General features: G+C 41.4%; 1 protein-coding gene across 14 annotated transcripts in view; it reads right to left on the bottom strand.

The window, feature by feature from the left end:
- mical3a (microtubule associated monooxygenase, calponin and LIM domain containing 3a) overlaps positions 1–20,851 on the bottom strand; it is a 138,730-nt gene that overhangs the window by 94,131 nt on the left and 23,748 nt on the right. For 13 of the 14 annotated variants that reach the window (XM_041794723.1, XM_041794726.1, XM_041794721.1 and 10 more), the window contains 4 exons: positions 3,312–3,720; positions 3,022–3,229; positions 1,462–1,578; positions 1,235–1,336 (listed from right to left, as the gene is read on the bottom strand). In XM_041794723.1, coding sequence (XP_041650657.1) covers positions 1,235–1,336; positions 1,462–1,578; positions 3,022–3,229; positions 3,312–3,590 — 706 coding nt within the window. In that variant the 5' untranslated portion in view covers positions 3,591–3,720. Of the gene's footprint in view, positions 1–1,234; positions 1,337–1,461; positions 1,579–3,021; positions 3,230–3,311; positions 3,721–10,844; positions 10,863–20,851 lie in introns of those variants that run through there. The other variant, XM_041794725.1, reaches the window with a different exon arrangement.

Raw genomic sequence — 20,851 nt, 5'->3', positions numbered from 1 at the left:
CAGAAACATGTCTCTAACTAGTATGGGAAGTATCCATATTTTTCCTGTTAACCTTCCCAACATTTTCCTTGTATATACAGTATTATCACCAGGTGTTTAAATGACACATTATACACGAAGCAGGTACCTTTCAACAGCAAACAAAGCAGACAGTTCAGCCCTGCATCATTAACAAGAGATCTGTCATTACTTTACACAGGCAGCAGTGCTGCTGCTAGAAAGGGACACACTCTTAAGCCATTTATTATGCATTTATTATTACATACAGTACTCAGCATCTTCTTTGTGATGGGAATTAGAGCAATATCATGGCTTTTATTAAATATCCCAGGATGCAGTGTTACTGCCCATTCCTACCTCTAGCCTTAGCTCTTGTCAGCGTGGTGGCATACAAACAGACTGACACCACAGTGCTGCAGCAATCATGCTTTCCCCTGCAAAACTTCCACCATTCATCATCATGGATGACTCTCAATGCGGCATTTTTTAATGTTTCCAGGACCCACACATTTTGGTAGAGGGCTCCTGTCAATCAGCATCACTGTTTTATTTAAATTTTTATGTGCAAACCAAAGTTCCCTTAAGGAATTAATGAAGTTGTTTGGATTGAACTGGATTAAAACTGCATGGGAAGTGGTACGTCAACATAAAGCCCCATTATGAACATAAAACAAGATCCCTGAACCAAAACAACCAAATCTAAAAACAGCCCAAACAGGACAAAAGATCAAATCACTGAAAAGGACTTTAACAGCCCATGAGCTGATGACGACACTGTACTCCTTAAACACAGCCAGATGTTCTGTATCATGACAACGTAAACAGCTTTCTACTGTTTCAAGCTGTGAGACTGAAGCTCACAGCAATCCCAGAGGGGGCCGCCGGCTGCTTCCCTTCACTGATGCAGCAGTCAGACCAACACAGAGGGGTCATGGTACTTCACTCCACAGGGGGTTCCCTTTGCCAGAGCGGCCATGTGTTTGTGAGGAAAGCAGACAATTCAACAATTCCTCTTCTGCTCTGCAGGGACAGCTGTCAGACGCAGGCTTTGAACGCAGCAGAGATGAAAAAACAAACACAAACGCTCATTCATACTAGAGAAACAGAGTGAGGTCAGGTACCCGACCACGGCTGTGCACAAGTGAGATCACGATATTACCAACAAACAACGCTGTGTGTTTCGCCTCTTTAAGACACATTACAGCATTTCTCCAGTCAGTGCATGCAGACTTGCCTGGTAGCGTGTTTCTCCTTCCGTCCGCTCCGATGATGACATCAAACTCCAGCTCATTGACAGGGTGTGTCCTCGGGTGGACCTCAGCCCTCCAGCCAATCCCTGACAAAACACAACATGTGTAATCAGACAAGTATGTCCCAGCAGAGCCAGCTGAGAGCCGTGGACAGATACATCTATGATGAAACAGCTTCAACTTTTTCTTCCACATGTTCAGCAGCACTTACTTTCACTTTCTTGATCTTCTGGAGGCTCAATAAGACCCTTAAACTCAACATTGACGTGGATCTCAATGCCCAGCAGGAGAGACACTTTTAGCAGCATGAGCTGAAGCTGACGAATACCTGCAATATAAAACGACGAAATATTAGTAGGACTCACAAAACACATTAACACATGACAGGCATAAAGCAAATGGCATAAAATTCTGTGTATAAAACACACTATTATTATGCATTTCCTATCTATAAAGTTTGTAGCAGCCTATACCAACGGAAGCAATGCATTAGTACAACATGCCAAAGTGTAGTCTCCACCCTCTTTATGAGAAGTGTTGTTGTGGAAATTCTGATTCACAGAGATCAGTTTGGTATCAATTCAGATCAAAAGGATAAAAGCCGCAAGAAGTTTCAAATGTAAAGTTCTACTTTTCTTTAATTTATCATTTTGAACAGGCAAAAGTGAGTTTCAGTTCCATTTAAAGCTAAATGAACATGTGCATCCTAATCCAGTGAATCATATTTATGATTTATAAAGTTTGCTGTCACACAGTCGTTGAAGAACAGGTGTAGGAGTTATTGATGCTAAATCACTACATGTGTGAGCTAGTAATGGACCATGCACTGACATGGGATGGGACAGTATGAATAGGCTTAGGCACTTTAATACACAACTGAAGCCGGGCTCCTCAATGAGGGCCACTGGATTATCTCAGAACTGAAGACGCCTTTTGGAGAAGAGGCGAAATGCTTTCAAGAATTTGGAACCAGTCCAGTTGCCACTTGATAAGCCTTGGATAACCATGACCTGGATGACTGAGAATCTACACAGACAGATGAAGATAAATAAAATGTTTCCCACATAATGGTACTGTACTTGGGCGGGAGGGATGACCATCCTGCCCTCCCTCCTTCATCTTAGCCATCATAGCAGGTGAGCTGTGTGTGTGGAGGACAAGGTAGTTGATAAGGTAGCAATCATAACCATCCTGGACTGCAGGATGATATCATATCACCATAAAAAACACTGAAACAAAATACAGTGACTCATTATAATACAGGGTGTGGCAGCTCAATCTGTGCCTTATTGGGAGGGGTGCACTAGTGGATGTCTCATACACGTGGTGATATCATACAAAGCTTTTAAAAATGGTCTGAAAATATACCTGGATGGCCCAACCAGTAACATCAGTGAGTAGGAAACACTAAAATACAGTTACAACCCCACTGTTTAGCGAATAAACCTTGTGAAGCAGTGCTTAGATTGGGCAGACTCTTCAGTTAAAGGCAATAAGACAGGTAGACTCAGCAACCCTACAGCAACACTACAGGCTGAGAACTACCTTACTGCTAGTTAGAGGGATGGTAACCTCATATGGAAAAAATATGAAGAAACTGTGAAGACACTGGATATTGTGAAATGTACGCTATGGAGGAGCCAGTTTAAAACTCTTTTTCTCTCTGAAAGACCCCCAAAACAGACTGGGTCTTATATGCTGGTGTAAATGATGGTCTAGATTTTATTGTAATTTAAGCTGAAGGAAAAAAAATGTGACCAAATGTACTCACTGATATGATCGATAGCACCAGCACAGAACTTTCCGTAGAACTTCTTGGCCCCAAGGCCCCGAAGGTCCTGGATGGTGAAGGGCCAGAGGTGCAGCACATTGTTCCTGGAGAAGGCATCTCTCTTCTCTAGCAGCACCACTTTGGCCCCGAGGAAGGCCAGTTCGATGGCGGTACGTAAGCCACATGGTCCCGCCCCAATGATCAGACACTGAAGACAGAGGGATGAAGGTGTTACGGGAAAGTCATTCACTAGGGCTGCTCAGGATTCTGAACTCTTTGAAACCCTTTACCTTTGAGTTGGCACAGGCACGGCCCTTCTTGTACTCCTTTTGGCTCGCCCTCTTGTCTAACTTCGCCCACAGCGCCTTGGCCTTCCAGTAGTTGAGTTTAGACTTGAGCTTGTGATAGAAGATTCTGGACTCAGTGGGCTTTACCTCCAGGTGTTCACACAGCTCCTGGAAGGCCTTGAGCGTGCCCTTACACGTGGTCGCCTGGACGAAGTTGTCGAACAAGACATGGGACTTGTTCACCCCATCTCCTCCAGTCGCACTGGCACCTCCATCCCCCATGGTCTGGGCTCACACAGGGCTGTGAGGGCCCTTCACCCCCCAGGGAAGGGGTCTCTGGTCCAGCCCCAGCCCTGGAAGACGCTCTTGTCTGGTGGGGGGGCCTTAACTTCCGGCTTCAGACATCTTCATTCTGTCAGGGAGAGGAGAGAAAGTCAGTGAATCCAAGAAGAAAGTTTAGATGCATTTCTGACAATGCATGCCAAACACAATGAAATTTAGATCAGGAGCAATCTGCTCCACAGTAGCATGAAAGTGAATATAGGGGGTGCTGCCAGCAGCAGCGTGGTGTCATCAGCATTGATGAAGCAGGGAACAGTAGGGACGCCATATTTAAATGGACTGCCTTGATGAGTATGAGCTGTGATACTGTGGGACATAAACTTTAAATCAGCTAGTCCTGCACTCCTTATTTCTCTGTCCACATTGCAAAGTCCAGGAGATACTGGAGAAGCACACAAACACCCCTGCAGTTTTAATTCAGCTCCGTCCTACACAAACACAAACTTCAATCAGACCAACAAGAGATTGTCTATGACTTCTTGCTCTTTTGGGCCTCCTCTTAAAGCCACAAACTCTGATCTTCTCTAACAAGACAAACATGCATTTGGCCGCTGGTCAGTCAAGTAATTAAAGCAGCATAAGGGATAAAGACGAGTCATTTAAGGTCTCTGGGTCATTCTTCTGCAGCAGCGCAACCTAAAACAACCTCTTATCAGTCCAGGAATGAGCCTGCAGGACACAGGAAGGGCACTGAACCAGCAGAAGTACACACAGGAAACACAAAGGGCAGAAATGTGGAGTCATGTGTACGTGGCATAAAATCAGTCCAGACAGACACCAGACATGGGAAATATGCAGTTCATCCAAAAACAGCATGAAACAAATCACAAGCCTGGTCATTAGGAGACAATTATTTAGCAGCAGAACAATAATTCCTCTTTATTTACTGTAGATCCCAGCTGGTCTGCTACTGCTGTCTGTCTCACAGCTGAGTTTGGTCGACTTCTTCTTTATTCTCTTTCTTGCATCGACACGCAGCCATGCAGCTTTACGTGTTCTACATTTTTCCCCCTCAGGGAAACGAGATCAATCATGTTTTCTGCCATCTGTGGCTCAGCTGTCATGACTGGAATGTCTTCATGGTCTTTGACTGCATTTAGCAGCATGAGCAGTCTTTAAAAGGTCAGCGTTACTCAATATCAATGAGAGCACAAAGAAGAGATAATACAGCAGGAGAGCATGAAAGAAGTCCTGTCAGGCACACAGATTAAAGTGGTAATGATGACGGAAAAATAAACCTGTTCGACCCAGTTTTCTGCAGAAAAGAAAAGTCAAGTAGTAGCTTTTCCTTTAGGTTATCTACCGATAGAGCATGCTTGAGCTTCACAATTACTCAGCAAAAAGCTTGCAGAGTATTTATCTGCATACTTGATCATATGCAGTGCCCATAAAAAGTATCCCCCATAGATGTTTTGCCCTTTTATTGATTGAATAAATGAATCATGAGAAATATAATTTGGCTTATTTGATAGAAAAAATTAAAAATATGCATAAATATTCACCCCCTTTAAGGCAGTATTTAGTAGAGTCACATTTGGCTGCAATCACAGCTCTGAGTCTGTGTGGATAGGTCTCAATCAGGCTCAAACAACTGGACCCTGCAATTTTTATTCTCTGCAAAACTTCCCAAGCTCTGTCAGGCTGCACGGGTATCAAGCGCGAACAGCCCTTTTCAAGTCCAGCCACAACTTCTCTACTGGATTGAGGTCTGGGCTTTGACTCGGCCACTCCAGAACATTCACCTCATTCTCTTAAAAACATTTCTGTGTGGCTTTCTCTGTGTGTTTCGGTTTATTGTCTTCCTGGGAAATAAATCTTCTCCCAAGCTGTAGTTCTCTTGCAGACCAGATGAGATTGTCATCCAGGGTTTTCCTGTATTTTGCCACATTCATTTTACCCTCTACTTTTACAAGCCTTCCAGGGCTGGCTGCTGGGAAGCATCCCCACAGCATGGTGCTGCCACCACCTGGCTTCACAGCAGGAATGGTGTGTTTGTGGAGACATGCGGTGTTTGGTGTCTTGATGGCCAAAAACTCCATTCTGGTCTCATCAGACCAAAGAACTTTCTTTCTCTTGACCATGGAGTCTACCACATGCCTTTTGGTGAACTCTAGTCCAGATTGAATCTTAGTTTTCTTCAACAGTGGCTTTCTCTTTGCCACTCTCCCATGTCTTGGTGGGCTCTCTCATTAATCTCCTTCTTGCTCACTCAGTTTTTGAGGTCAGCTTCCTATATAATCTACATCCTGCATGTATAAGAGAGATATCTGATAGTAGATCCCTCCCATAAATGCAGTTTGCTCATTAAAAATGATGCTGTCGTTTCAATATTTTCTGCAGCTCCTCGCTACCTCTGTCATTTCTTTCAACCATAAGGGGTTGTGATACACTACCTCATTCAGTAATAAGCCTTTGTGCATGAAGCTCACCTGCTATGACTGAGGAATACTGAGTTAAGCATTTCCAAAGGTGAGTGATGTTATTTCAGCATCTTTAAGCAACATAACTTTGATGAAAACTGTCAAAAGAGCACAAACACACAAAACATAGTAGGGAATCTCAAGTAGGGAATCATTCTGTGGGAAACTTAAATGTCTCCTCATGTCGTCATACAGCGCATATAATTGGAAATAATCTTAATAAAAAATGTTTATGAGTATTAAATGAGCAGAACAGCTGGGTTTGTTGTGAGAAAAGCAGCACATATTTCCCACTCTCAGCCACTTTCTCTTAAGCCGAGAGCTTAAGCTAAGAACCCCACACTTCCACGGGATGTGAGCTACTTCATGAAAACCAGTCTAGTCCCAGTCCCAGTGGTAACACATGATGAAAGAGAGGCAGGTACACAGGTCAGCTGGCCTCCTTTTCACACCCTGCCAACTCCTCAGTGCAGTGAAAACAGCCGACTGTGTTTGGCTCTGCCTCAGTCAGTCCCATCAGGATGGAGGGGGACGAGCCAGCACGGAGAGAGAGAGAGAGAGACTCATCTTACACATGAATTTAAACATGCTTCGTCATTTTCTGTGTCTATAGAAGGCATAGCTTCTCCAAAACTCTGTAAGACCCATTATCAGCCTGCATCAAAACCACAAAAACAAATCCTCTGACTGACAGGGTGTTAGGTTCACTACACATTCAAGACTTTTACACTTCTTAATACCACGTTTTAAAACAATGTAAACTGTTATTTAAATGATCAATAGATCTCTTCAGTCATTAGGGAAAGCTCCCACAGAAAGTGTTTGGGAAGGGCATGACTTTTAAAAAATTCTCAGAAGGTGATTGGAGGAACATTCTGTCTGTCACATTCATTACAAGCCAATCAGAGCAACAAGTGGCAGGCATGTGTAGTTCCAGCAGTATCCTGACCTCAACAGGCTAATGCTGTCATAGCTAATAAACATTGAAGCTTGCTGGTGGATCAAACTCATGCTGAGCCCGGTCAGGAGACGTGCCAATCATCTTCTCTGCCAAGAAAAGCTTTCAGGGCTGTTACTTTCTCTTTATTTAATAAAGAAATCTGGTCCAGTTCTGATAAACCGGGATTCATAAAAAACAACCAAGGTGGCCATAGTATTCCAATTCTTACTTTCACAAGCAAAGATCCAATGATACTGACACCTGTGCTCATACTATGGCAACAAAACAGACCAAAAGAGAAATCCTAAACAGGGTCATTTCCTTCTTTCTCATCCCTGGTACTTTAAAACAAGTGGTTCTCAGCCCGCAACCCCCAAATTAAAAGTGCCAGAGACCAGACACATTTAAGAATAATCATGTGAAGAAAAGGCCGCCCATAAGGGGGGATAAAGGAGAGAGTTTTCAGTGGCCTACCAAATTGGGGGCCCGTGGAGATCAGAAAAATAATGGTCCATTGTAAAGGTTAAATTGTGATATGCATATTTTATATTTAACATGAATAATAATAATAAGTTTATCAAAGGAACTTATATCTTTTTAATTCGTTTGTGCCATAGAATGTGGGCTTCAAAATGTAAATCCACTCTCTTACAAACAGAATTAAAATGGGTTAAAAATGGCAAAATTGGTGGTAAAGGTGGTGAACTGGTAGAAATGGGTTAGAAGTGCTAAAATTAGATAAAAGTGGCAACAATGGGCATAAGAAGTGTTAAAGGGGAATTCAAAATGGCAGAAATGGGTTTAAAATGGCAAAAATGGGTGGAAACTTGGTGAAATGAGATTTAAAAGTTGGGAAAAGTGGTTTGAATTGGCAAAAATGGGCATAATAAATAGTGAAATGCGGTAAGAATGGGCAAAAAAAGTGGTTAAAATGGGGATCATGGGGCAATTATGGAGAAGTTATGGAGATAGGTAGAAAGTGGCAAGAATTGGTTTAGAAGTGGCAAAAAGGCAGAAACAGTGGTAGAAATGGTATAAAATTGACAAAAATTTGTTTTAAGTGGTAAAAATGTATCCAAATTGGCACAATAGGTGGGAAAAGTGATGAAAATGGGTTAAAACTCGGCAAAATTGGTGCCAAGTAGAAAAAGTTAGTAAAATTAGGTAAAATTGGTCCAAATTGTGCAAAAAATGATGAAAATTTTCAATTGATAGTTGCAAATAGGGTGGGGAAAGTGGGTGAAAAGGAAAAAATTTTTAACATTATGACCCAGTAACAGTTTGACGCACTTCTCAGCTCCAAAATGAGGAAACTGTTATTCAGGACACTAGCACCAATGCTACTGATAAGCATTTACTAATAAATCACAGCTGAGGAGGGCCAATTCTGTGGGTCTGTCAGGGCCGAGCGAAATCTGTGTGCAGACTCACTTTTTACAGCTTTTTTAATTACTTTGATTTCAGAATAAATTTCACCAAATGACCATGTTTTCTATTATTTCACATTTTACTAATTCTATGCATATATTTAAAAAAAAATGGTAAACTACACAATTTAAAACTATTCTTAGTTTTTTTAAGGCCCCTGGTGACTCCTTCTCAGTGTCTCATGACCCCCCAGGTTGAGAACCACTGCCTTTAACTGCCTGCTAACAAGTGCACACTGTTTAAACTGCTCATATGTAACTAGTAACTAAAACCTCTGCTTTAGAGTGTGAGACTGCTGGATCCAAACCGTCTCTAATCAGCGGTCTGTAGTCAGAAACTCTGACCTTACTGATGGATTTCAACATCATAACAGCAGACAAACATTACAACATCTATCAACGACACACAGACTCTTTTATGAGGCAGAGCAGTAGAAAGCAGGTCGGCTCAACGCCTCATGAAACCGAAGTTAAAAGAGACATCAGCAAGACGGGAACTTTGGAGGATGATCTCAGAGGGCCAATTATTCTCTTCATGCTGAAATCTGATCTTTCAGAAGTGATTCCCTCTGTGTGCTTTTCCATTTTTACTGTAAAGACTCGGGGTTTTATGGAGGAGCATCAAACAGACGAGGGCCTTATAACCTTGATGACACACATGTGAGAAAGTCAGAGTAAGCATGGGCGCTCTCTGAGGTCTTTGAAAGAAATGAAGGTGGAGGTAATGGCTGTGTCCGGGGATTACATGTAGACCCTTCACAGCTTCATGATAACAATAAACCAGCTCTATAATTTGAGTCATGCCGGCCTCCTGAGGTCACACACATGTCCACTCTACAGGACACACATCACATTTCTGCTCAGAGCAAACACATGACGGATTATCACGTCCACATTCCTGTGCAGAGCTCATACCAGGGATAACACCACACCAGAGAGGGGTAGTGTTAATAAATATTTTATTTCTCCTCACAGGACTAAACATCCAACTGAACCGTACAAAAAAGAGGGTAAAAATGAAAACAGGTTTGGGTCAGCAGGTCCACCAAATCCCCGTCCAGCTGTATGAGCCGTAGGATTTCACACATTCACAGAATGTACACATGCATGCAAAACCTCTCCACACTCACACACAGCAGAAATACACACTCTGGAACACACACAGAGCATGCCTTTGTTTTTCAGCTGGTGGCATAACGTCATCCTCTAATCTAAAAATAGAGCCAGAGATTAGGCCACTGGGCTACACGGTAGACAGCGCTGCTGTTATGGACCGTTACACCGTCACTGCTGGCAGGGCTGCTAGAATAAAGCAAACTAATCTGAATCAATACTGTTTAGATTAATATTATGATCATGGTTGTTATGCAGAATATACCACCATGTCTGTAAATTTAAATGTTTGAGACATTCATCATTGTGCTTTGAGGGGCAGCCACAAACCTGGGACAGATTCTTCGAGTTTTTTCACACTTTCCCAGGTTGGGATGTTCCAAACCAGTTAGTTAAAATACAGTTAAATGCCAATGTCAATTAAAGATAAGTAACACTGAGAAACAATGAAATTAAGCCCTTTTTATTAAACATGCAGTCTCAGTAGCAATACATGTAAGGCTAGCCTGCAGAGTGTGGCTACCATTAGGAGTGCTAACACCTCTCTGCAGACTAAAATCACATTTAAAAGCTAAAGCTAGGTAGTACTTTGCTTTGGTTGTATGCAAGTGCACAGTGCATTTAACCCAACGCTTCTTCAGATGGCTTTGGAAAAAGATCTTCTGCTGCATCCAGTCTGGCAAAAAAGACTGAAAATTCTTCATTTTTTTATTTATGTCATTTTATTTAAATAAATGACATTCTTTGTTGAAGCAAAGCATTCATGGCTTCATTGCAGTCACATCAGCTGATTTTCTCTTAAGATCTGGATGAAATGATCGACAATCTCTTAAGCCGGGTATACGGTACACTGCGATTTCAAGCCGACCATACGACAGTCGTGGCAGAATGTCATCTCATACTGTGCGACTGAATCATTTATGACGCATGACTTCTGCGCACGACCTGAGTGCTCACACTGTGCAACTGAAGTCGGGAAGGACTGTGATAGAAACCTGCGGAGTTTCCTTTTTTAAAAAGTCTCACACACTGAGGGTGAAGTGTTTCCAGTCATATTCTCTCTCTCTCTCCCACTTTCTCTCTCTATCCCACACACACAAAAGCATCACCTCTGTGTCAGCTGCAGGTCCACAGGTAGGAATATTTCCTGCTCGTTTATTTCCTTTATCATAGCGGGCGTGCATCGGAAAGTCGCTCTAGCCATTGTCATTGTAATTTAGGACGTTATCTGACAGTTTACAAAGGAAAACAATCCCCAAGGTGTTGTTTATTCTGCTTGCATTTCTGCTCTCACCGTGAAATGTCTGGAGTCGTACGACCAAAATATCAAACATGCCAGAAATCCTTCCAACCAGTCGGGAGCAGGTCATCAGGTCGTAGTCGGGCCGTGGTCAGCCGTCATAACCCCCCTGTACAGAGTAGGGATGGGAATCACTAGTGGTCCTACGATACGATATTATCACGATACTTGGGTCATGGTTCAATATTATTGCGATTTTTAACATTTTGCAATTCAGTAAGTATTTCGGTACCATATATTGTGATCTATAACATCTTTCCAACTGTTTAGCTGAGTTAGCATTAGCCCTCCCCTTATGTTTGTCGTATTTCAGCAATATTTCATTTTCATGTAGCACTTCTAGCAAACCATATGTGTCATGTCCATCTCATTCGTGCCCTGCTTGCATTCCTAATGTCCTTCCCCTGGTGCTGCCATGTTTGTTGTACTTTCTCCTGTTCTATGACCGTCACCTCTGCTGACCTCACTGAACAAAAAATTCTACAAGCTATTGGTTTTATAATTCCATTATTATAGATTTCAGTTCATATTAGCAATTAATTTGAAAAAAACAATACTTGGTGAATGAAACGAAACGATATATCACCAGACAAAATATCGCAATGCTATGCTGATTGATTCTTTCTCCCACCTCTAGTACACAGCACGATAAACGCCACCTGATCTGACTGAAAGCTGGCCCCACTTCAGAGTGAGTCATGCGACTCAAAATTCATGGCTGAATCAAAGGAAAATTGCACAGTGTACACCCAGTTTTAAAGGTTATGGTATGCTGTTTGAAAAGGTTTTACTTGAAGGTGAGGAGTTTTAAAACCATAGAAGCATGGAATTCTATCTTCAAATTTAGAAAAACACCTGATTCCCACCAAAAAGGGGGAAAATGATTTCCTTTAAGATAGTTGTCTTTTTTGAAGCTGGCAAATCCAACAGCTGATCAGTGTGCTTCCGGTGAAGAATCACATGAGTAGCATGTCAGAACAGTGTTCAAACAAAGTGACTGTGTGAGAAGCCTACGGCATTTATACCAACAAAACTAAGATCTAAATCAGAGGCTTTGGTGTGGTTTCTTACTGCAGACATGGTCAGTAAAAAAAAAAAAAAAAAGAAATCCAGACGCTTTAAGGTAAACAACTAAAGTAAACGTAACCCACCACAGCGGCACAGAATAACTGGGCTGACTGTGGAGCTTGAGTGTGTCCTGAAATAGCTTTTTCTCCTCCCGCTCGTGACCGATGACTGACGCTTGGAGGACACCCTGGACATGTCTCCTGCGCTCATCCATCAGGAGAGCGGCGTGCTGGGACAGACAGAACGTAACGTGATCTTTCCCCCTAAACAGCGGATATCTTCATGATCATGGATGTACAAGTCTATCAAACCTGCAGCAGCAAAAAGGCTCAACAAACCCTGTAATAATAGCTGGATCTATCCGCCTTATGTCTCTGCTCTTTTCTTCCTGTTTGCCTTAAGACAACTGCTGTTTTGTCTTTGTTCCTCAAAGTTAATGATCACCTAAACGTCCCTCTTGTACTCATTATTATAGTGAGAGGAGATGCCTGTATTACAGTGGGAGTATAAAGCATAATTACAGAGAGATGCAGCAGCAGGTGTGGTCTACTCAGAGGACGCCTGCAGGCTGGAATCAGGTTGTACTGAACACTTAAGTCGAGTAGTTAACTCTCTTGTTTAGAGGTCGATGTCTGCAACAGCTTGGACAACAATTAGGAAAGTCTGTGAACAATCTCGTCATGAAAACAGATAAAAACACTTGTTAAAATGTCTTCAACATTTAAGGAACAAGCCAATTAGCAATCAATTAAATACGAGCCACACACTTTGGCTTCTGTTCAGATCAATTAACAGAATTTAGCTTGGTGATTAGGGAGTTTAGGCAAGCAGTTTCCTCCTGCTTCCAGTCTGTTTGCTTAGATAAGCTCAAAATCTCTTCAATGAAGTATTGTAAGCCCTATTCAGACTACCAGAGCCAGTGGAGAGCAGTGGTTTGTGTCTTTTAGTGTCTGAGAGTAGGTTATGTGTCCCTGCTGTTTACCCAATGCCAAAACAAAATGTGAAATCACAAACTCTGACAGAAATCATTCATTTTCGTGACTGCATAACTCTACTTATTCACCCTCCAGCAGTGTTGTCAGTAACAAGTTAGTTTTGTAATTCAACTAATCTACTTTTTCATTCCCTTTCCCATTATCATCACAAAAAATTAAATCCTCGAAGCATCTGCATGCTCTCTGCATCTCTCCTACCTGCTGGCACACTGGCATGTATCTGCGTGCCAGCCGAGGGTAAACACAGCTGTGTTGGTACACGCGCTTAGCTAATGGATTAAGCCAGTGAGATGGCAGAGAGGACAGTGTTACACTGCTGAATTATCCCCTTCATGCTGAATTTCAGGACAAAAGGGATCAGAAAAACATGGTGAAATGTAAGTTTAAAAGCTCGTATTGTGGTGCAGCTGTTTAAATGAGACACACAGAATCACACACAGCCTGTGGGTAATACGGTACGTCCCTGCCCAGTTCATTCAGACTGTAAGCATATTAAGGAGGAGCTGTAAAGGACATATCTATTATTTCCGTTATTAAGCTGCAAAGTGACAGCGATAAACTAGACCGCAGAGTTGACATCTTCAAAGGCAGACATACAGCGGGCTATATGTGCGGTTTTCAAAACCAACACATAAAACAAGTAGCTCATTAAAGGCTTTTATATATGTGACTGAAGCCAGATAAAGTTCCTGCAAGTGGGCATTCCGGTGGTTGAGAAAAATGGATACAAAGTCGTTTTCTTCAAAATGATCATTTTTCATTTTTTTTTTCTCATTTTATGCAAGTCTGACATTTAAACTACTCATTCAATGAAAAACGTAACACAAATGTGACATTTGAAAGCGCTAATTTTGTGTTTTAAAATGACCTGTTTTCGGAGTTGCTGCAGGGAGATTGAGGGGAGGGGAAAGTGAAACTGCTGGGTGATAATTGGCCACTCAGCCTGGCATTGTTGTTGCCCATTGAGATGGACAATAACAAACACCGCATGGCTCAAACGCCAACCCTCCCCCGGCACACAAATACAGCTGTTTCTAGTTATCACCTTTATCAACAAGCCTCAAGATGCACCCTGCAGCGAAGAAAAGTAGAAGAGACGATAAAGGAGCGGCAAGAATTATCAACAGACTTGGGATGACTTCAGGATCACTCGACAGTGAAAGTTCGATGAAGGCGGATTTCCTATGGGAATATTTTGATGAGCGTCACCAGTTCGATTCAGAAGCTTGGCTTGGGTGGACTTTGTGTAAATGTGGCCCTATTGTTCACGCCCATTACCTGGCCTGCCTGAAGGTATGAAAAGTCCTGAAACTTTGAGCCTGGTTTTCTCAGAACAGACAGACACTAGAAGTTAACATTCAAATGAGCATATCTTTGTAAAATATGCTCAGATTAAGGTGTATGACACACCATTTGAAAGCTTGGAATCTACGCTGGCATAATGCGTAAAAAACTCAAAAATGACCTCGGAGGAGTTTGCAGGAGTTTTTACCAGCTTTGGTCACATATGGTAATGCTGAATAATGTGTCACTTTTACTCTGTCTGTAATACAGTAACATAACAAGTTACCTTTAAAAGTTAAACTATGAGACACCATCCTTTAGTAAGAAAGCAGAATAAGAGGCCGTTTCCATGGAGAGAGCGTTTTGCATCGTCAGTTAAAGATCACAGCAACAGCTGTTTTTTGTTTCTGCACCTGCAGCATTACACCATCAAAGAAGTTCCAACTTTAGGACCAAGGAGATTTTAGTTGGACAAGACCGGCTGACTGGCCAACCAACAAGTGGGTGTCAGTCTTAGAAGACAGACTGTACGGTCACTACTAAGAGAAGCTTTTTGTAGCGACAAGAGGTGCTGGTGTATACCCACCCACATACTGAGGCTATAGTCTTCAGCGCACTGATTCCTAGTCTTCGTGGTGTTTATTTGAATGAAATTTGACATGGGGGTTTCATTACACAGTGACCTATCATACAACAAACCTAAATACAAAATTATTTTCACTTTACAGGGTCTTTAACGACCTTGTTCATTGAATACTGCAACTTCCTGTCTCTTTCGTAAAATGTATCACCGTTATCAATCTGTCATCCATTTAAGTGCATCCAATTTCAAAAGTCTGGGCGGCAGCACTAGCATTCAAAATTAATTCTAATTATAATTAAATTACTATGCACAGTGTGAACCGATATTCAGACGTCCTACATTAATCTGGTACGCTGGTTTGATTCATCAAAGCAGCTGAAGGATGAGCATGCATCTGCTCTGTGTGCCACTGTGCAGATCAGATAAGTCTGAGGCTACAGGAAACACGTCCATTCATAAAACTAGGAGGCCCTCCCAGTATCATTTCTTTGTTTATTTACATTTCTAAAGGACTGAAGCTTTGTATCGGATGTTCATTACCGCTGTTTTCCTGCTAACTGTAGTTGTAATCAACAGAAGTAAATCCAGAGCCTGAGAGCGAAGTGAAACAGCTCACACTGTGAGGAATTAAACAGAATCAGATCAGGGTAGGAAAGATTTTAGTCTCTGCGAGACAAAAACAAAAAAATATTACTGTCAACAAAGACCGTGGTCATAGATCATAGCAAAAAAAAAAAAAAAAAAAAAAAAGTTCTGGCATGGAAAGAAAACAAAAACACAAAGGTGGAGTCGACTACATAGTTTGGGAGCTGTGCGGCAGTCTTTGATGCATGATATTATCCAGTCTTTTCCAAACCACAGCTCAGCTCTGCTACACAGCATCAGTCTGCAGGTGTGGAGATAGTTGTGTGCACACAAAGCCTCAGAGCTCGCAGTTACACTAATGTTTGTTGACTGAAACTCATTTTGCTTCTGGCAGCGTCCGTCTCCAAACCATCTGGCTTTTCAATCACTTCTCTTTGTGTCAGTCTGCAGCTGAGCCCTACTCTCACAGCTCGCGCACACTTTCACCAAATCCACTTACTGACCGGCCTCTGAGCCAATGGGCATCTGAATTTACATGTAGTCTTCTTCTGAAACACTTCACAGACTCGTACATTAATACTCAGGATGTTAGGGGATAAAAAAAATCTCCATGTTCTTAGTCAAATTCATCTCATCTCTGCTCTCTCGAGACTCACTGATGCAAGACTTTAAGACCAGCATGTGCACGCAGCATCCTCCGTCTGAGCAGCAACATCCTCCAGCGCCACGGGTCATTGGTTCTGTTTCCTGTCAGAGCATCAGATTCTCTCAGTGAAGCTTGTTTGATTGATTCAGTCAGATGTCAGGTTGAACGCAAACAACATGCAATGTTTATGTCTCTAGTGAGGTTAGACTGTGATTAAATCTCAGCAAAAGATGTGGCAAACTGCACCAGAATCACTAACGAATTACCCCATATAAACAAAACTGGTTCTGCTAAGAGGCTTCACGGGTACAGGTGTTAATTATGGCATGCATTGCACAGTGTCAGACTCAACATCAGTCCTGCAAATCTTATGAAAGTTCCACAGAGTGGGCACGCTTTCCTATGACAGCCTGTCGCCGGTGTCATACTTAAACTGCTGCTGGATTATCTGGTGACTCCTCATGTATGAGGTGACCCTTATTGACTGTAAAATAAACTTAAAACATGATTAATATCTGCTCACTTCCAGATTAAATAAATTATCAAGATCCTCAGAGACATTATCGTTGCTAGGAAAGCGTCTTGCAGACTATAAGACTATACACCAGCCACCACCATTTGTACTGTTTTGATCAGGCATCTGCAAAGTCACCTATTTTTACCTTTCTTATATTCATTTCTCTACTTGTACTCTGACTCCACAGGTTTTGGGCGATTGCTACTATCATGAAGTGAGCAAGTTAGTGAATCTTTAACGGAGTCATCAGTTAATCTAACACCAGTCAAAGCGTCACACTGGAGCAGGGAACAAGGTAGGGGGAGGGACCAAACAGTGAAGATGTAACACTTCTCTTAGATGCTGACACCAAAGTATTATAGTTGAGATTACAAGAAATTATAAAAAATTCTGATCACAAATCATGTTGTTGTTTTTTTTAATGAATATCGGCTGATAATGATCAGTGTCTGATGGCCCTTATGTTTGATATTTTCTTCTCAAGTCAAAGCAGTATATCAACATTAGAGCAGATCAGAGACACATTTAAAACTAGGTCTGAATGATATCAGAAAATACAGACACTGAAATAGTCTCTCTCTCTATGATATAGTGTAGATTGCATTTTTTATTAAAAGAATAAAATAAAATCAAGATTCTCTTTACTTGGTATTGGCATACACAGAGAGAAACCAAATATTACTTTTTGTTGTTGGGTTATGCAAATAATTTGCACTAAATATTTCTTATTTGAGCATGCATCTCATGCACTTTTTGGAAGTTTTGCCTCTGACAAGCACAAATCTGACCAATCAAAACTGGCTGTTACTTAAGGTGGAAGAGTTTTAAGGCAGGCAGAGGAAATAAATGTCCTCAACACATGATGCATTATATATTAAATATTTGTCTGTCGCTAGTGCTAGGTTGTTTTAGTCTTTAATCTGATATTATGTAGCCCAGATGGAGACAGGCAACCAAACATGCCCAACACAGAGCTGTTTCCGAACTACCAGCACTAAACCCAATAAAACATTAACAAGAAGATCTGCTTTGACCTCAGATAAATAGACAATCGCTGCTGCAGGTCAATCCACACTAGGGCTGAACGGTTTGGGAAAATAATATAATTGCAATTTGTTCTCCCAATATTGTGATTGCAATTTAATATGAGATTCTTTTGAGATTCTCTTATGTATTGTTCAACAACTACAGTCACAAAATCATTCAATATTATAACTAGTGCAATTTAGATAAATCAAACTAGGGATGAAAGATTTGAAATCTGTGATTTTTGGCTTATATAGCAAGTTTGATATCAACTGCTATGTTATTCTTGTTTTGATTAAGAAAATCATATGCAAAAAAATTGTATCAAACTGGTATTTTGACACATTTAAGGCTAAGGAAATATTGCACTGTCTGTGATTTGAAAATTGCAGCAGGCTATGATTAATTTGTTAATTTCCAGCCCTAATCAGCACCCTGGATTCACTCTTCTGACCAGTCTGTAACGAACAGGTGAGCCAATTCCCCTTTGTAGCAGACCTTGAGTTAGCCCTTGATACTATTAGAAATATTATTATAATCTAACAGAATAAAAGGTGGTCCATCCTACCAGCCAGCTTAGCTGGAAAGAAGGAGCAGCACAGTGGATGACCTAAAAACCAGAACACTGACCTCCAACCTGTGTATAAAAGTGCCTTTACGCACGAGCTGAAGGAGAAACAATCCTAATTTTATCTCCCACTCTAATGTATCTGCAACCAGAGGATAGTGCACAACACACTACAGACTTTAGCAGCACAAATGCTTTTAGAATGTGCACAGAAAGGTGTCAAAATTAGCCTCAGAATTATTGGCATTTTTATTTGCATCATCCTTAATGTGCAAAGGCCTTAAAAGTGCAGATAAATGAAGCGCTTTTTATATGCATTTACTAAATTTAAATCAAAGATTACGTCTTGTTTTCTTTTTGGGTCTTTCTTTCATTTTCAGATTTTTAATATCCCACTGTGCAGCTCTAACAGCAGACAGATGGAGCATATGGATAAGAAGAGACGGAGAAAGTGGACGAAGCAACTCTTTACTTCATCAACTTTACAAATAAACTCCCCACTGTGTTCCCTAGATGTCATCAACCATTTCTAAAGACATTCAAAGTTAAGTTTAGCCGACATGGCCAGGCCCATGAGTGTACCTGATGGTTAAATGAATGTCTGCAGGCTTGAGTTGCTGACCATCATCCTGCAGTGCACATAACTTAGCATCTACCTGAAGGGCCATACAGGTGTAGTGATGCAGCAGCATCACCTGTATCCTGGTGCATGGAGGAGACACAGATGCACATTCGTCACTGAAATGAGAAAGCGTACAATTCTGGCTAAAATCCAAAAGCACAGTAGTAGTAGCGTGACATGCACGTCCTTGCAATGGGACTTTTGCACATGCACACATTGCCACCGTGGTGCATGGTAGAAATATGATGCATCATTCAGCCCTATAGGAAAATCTGTCAAGATAATCTTTAGAGCCATCAAATAACACAGTCTTTGCTAACTCTGGATGGAAGGAAGGAATGAGGCTGAAAATTGCCATACTTAGCTTGTAGTTCATGCCTGACTTTAGAAAGTGTGCAGGAAATTGTGTGCAATTTTAGGTTATAAAAAGCAAGAAATTAACCTGCATGCCTAGGAATTATAATTTTGTTACAGTAGCACTGAAAAAGGGAAAATCTGTTACTGGAATTATACCAAAGTTTAAAACTAAAGTTTTGTGACAGCCCGATATCAGACTCAGAGAATCATAGAGGGTTTTAAATGGGTTGGTTTGAAATTGCAAATTAGCATAGCATAGCATCTGATTAAAAATTCACTGACGACAAAGGGTCCCCCTCATGAAATTCATATTAGTGACGGCTTAGAGGGAGTCTGAGTCTGAGCCCAGACTTTCAGATGGGTGTCAAACACGCTTGATTAGAGCTGCCTGCCAACACTAGCCGCAGCTACTTGATTCAGTAAACCTCTCAAATACTTAATGAAATGCCATTTTTCCACCTTCACAACAAGAGCACAGCCGACTGCTGCAGCCATAAACACAGAGAGGAACAGGAGGCATGGAGGAGGAATACAACAACGCTGTACAACACATATCTGCAGCATAAAAATCTCAAACATTTGCTTATCTCTATAGCTGATTTGCATATCTCACACCAGAGTGCTCTGAGAGTGAAGCATGGATCTGGTTCCTCGTACAATCAGCTCCATGCTTCCCAGCAAACCAGGAAATGTAACGTGAGACATGTCGGTGAACACGGTCAACACAGACCGGTCTCCAGGGCTAAGTCATGACCGAGGTGGAATGGAGGCATGAGGGAGGATCACCCAGACTGGATACAGGACCTGTGCAGCTACTTCTGAGCTGAAACACATGTAAAAATAACCGCCAGTATTAAAGACAGTTGTACAAGAATCAGGCCTGAAGTAGAGCCAACAATATCCAACACGTCAGTCAGAGTTGGTGGAGTTTTCCTGACTATACAAACATTTTAAAGTGATTCTTTTGTCTGATTGTGCTTGTTTAAACATGGAGGATGACAGACAGGAGAATAAACAGTTGGGTCTAGTCAGAAAAACTGACCTTCCAGGCCTCAAAACCACATCATACATTTAACACCCATGTGTTTCTTATTCTGCCAGACCATGGGAAAGTACAGTACACCTCTGCAGTTCTCATGTCCTCCATGTATTAATTACAAAGCTAATAGTTAAACTTTGAACAGGCTTGCTGAGCAATGAGTGAAAGACTGCTGGATGTAGAACAACCATGCAGGACAGAAATGAGCAAAAAAAGGGAAAGAAAATTTGACTTTATTGGGTTAAATGTTGACTAAAATCAAACTGGGATTCATGGTTTCAACAAGGAGTGCTACAGATATTATTGAACCCATCTCATCTTTTTACCCTCATTAACTGATCAATAATTGTAGCAATAAAAATAGCAGTGCAGTTTTAATAACACATTCCCGGGTAGTGCTGCACAAATAAGCTACACGGCATTCCACATGATAATGCAAAAATTTGATTTTAGTGTTATAAAAATCAAACATTTTGTTTTTCGGTTAAATTCATGGATGGTAGAGTGCAGCGATACTCACACACTCTTAAGCCACATGTGGCTCTTTTGTGATGATCTGTGGCTCTTTTATGTCTTACTTTGGAATATTATTCCCCTGAAAACCTTACAAAAGGGAAACTTTGACCTCTTCCCCCTTTTTTGCCACTTTTAATCAGTTTTAACAGCTTTTTGGCCATTTTTATTTATTTTTGTTTAACCTTTATTTAACCG

The sequence above is a fragment of the Cheilinus undulatus genome, linkage group 9 (assembly GCF_018320785.1).
Source record: "Cheilinus undulatus linkage group 9, ASM1832078v1, whole genome shotgun sequence".
NCBI classification, from domain to species: domain Eukaryota; kingdom Metazoa; phylum Chordata; class Actinopteri; order Labriformes; family Labridae; genus Cheilinus; species Cheilinus undulatus.
This window is presented reverse-complemented; position numbering and strand designations above follow the sequence as displayed.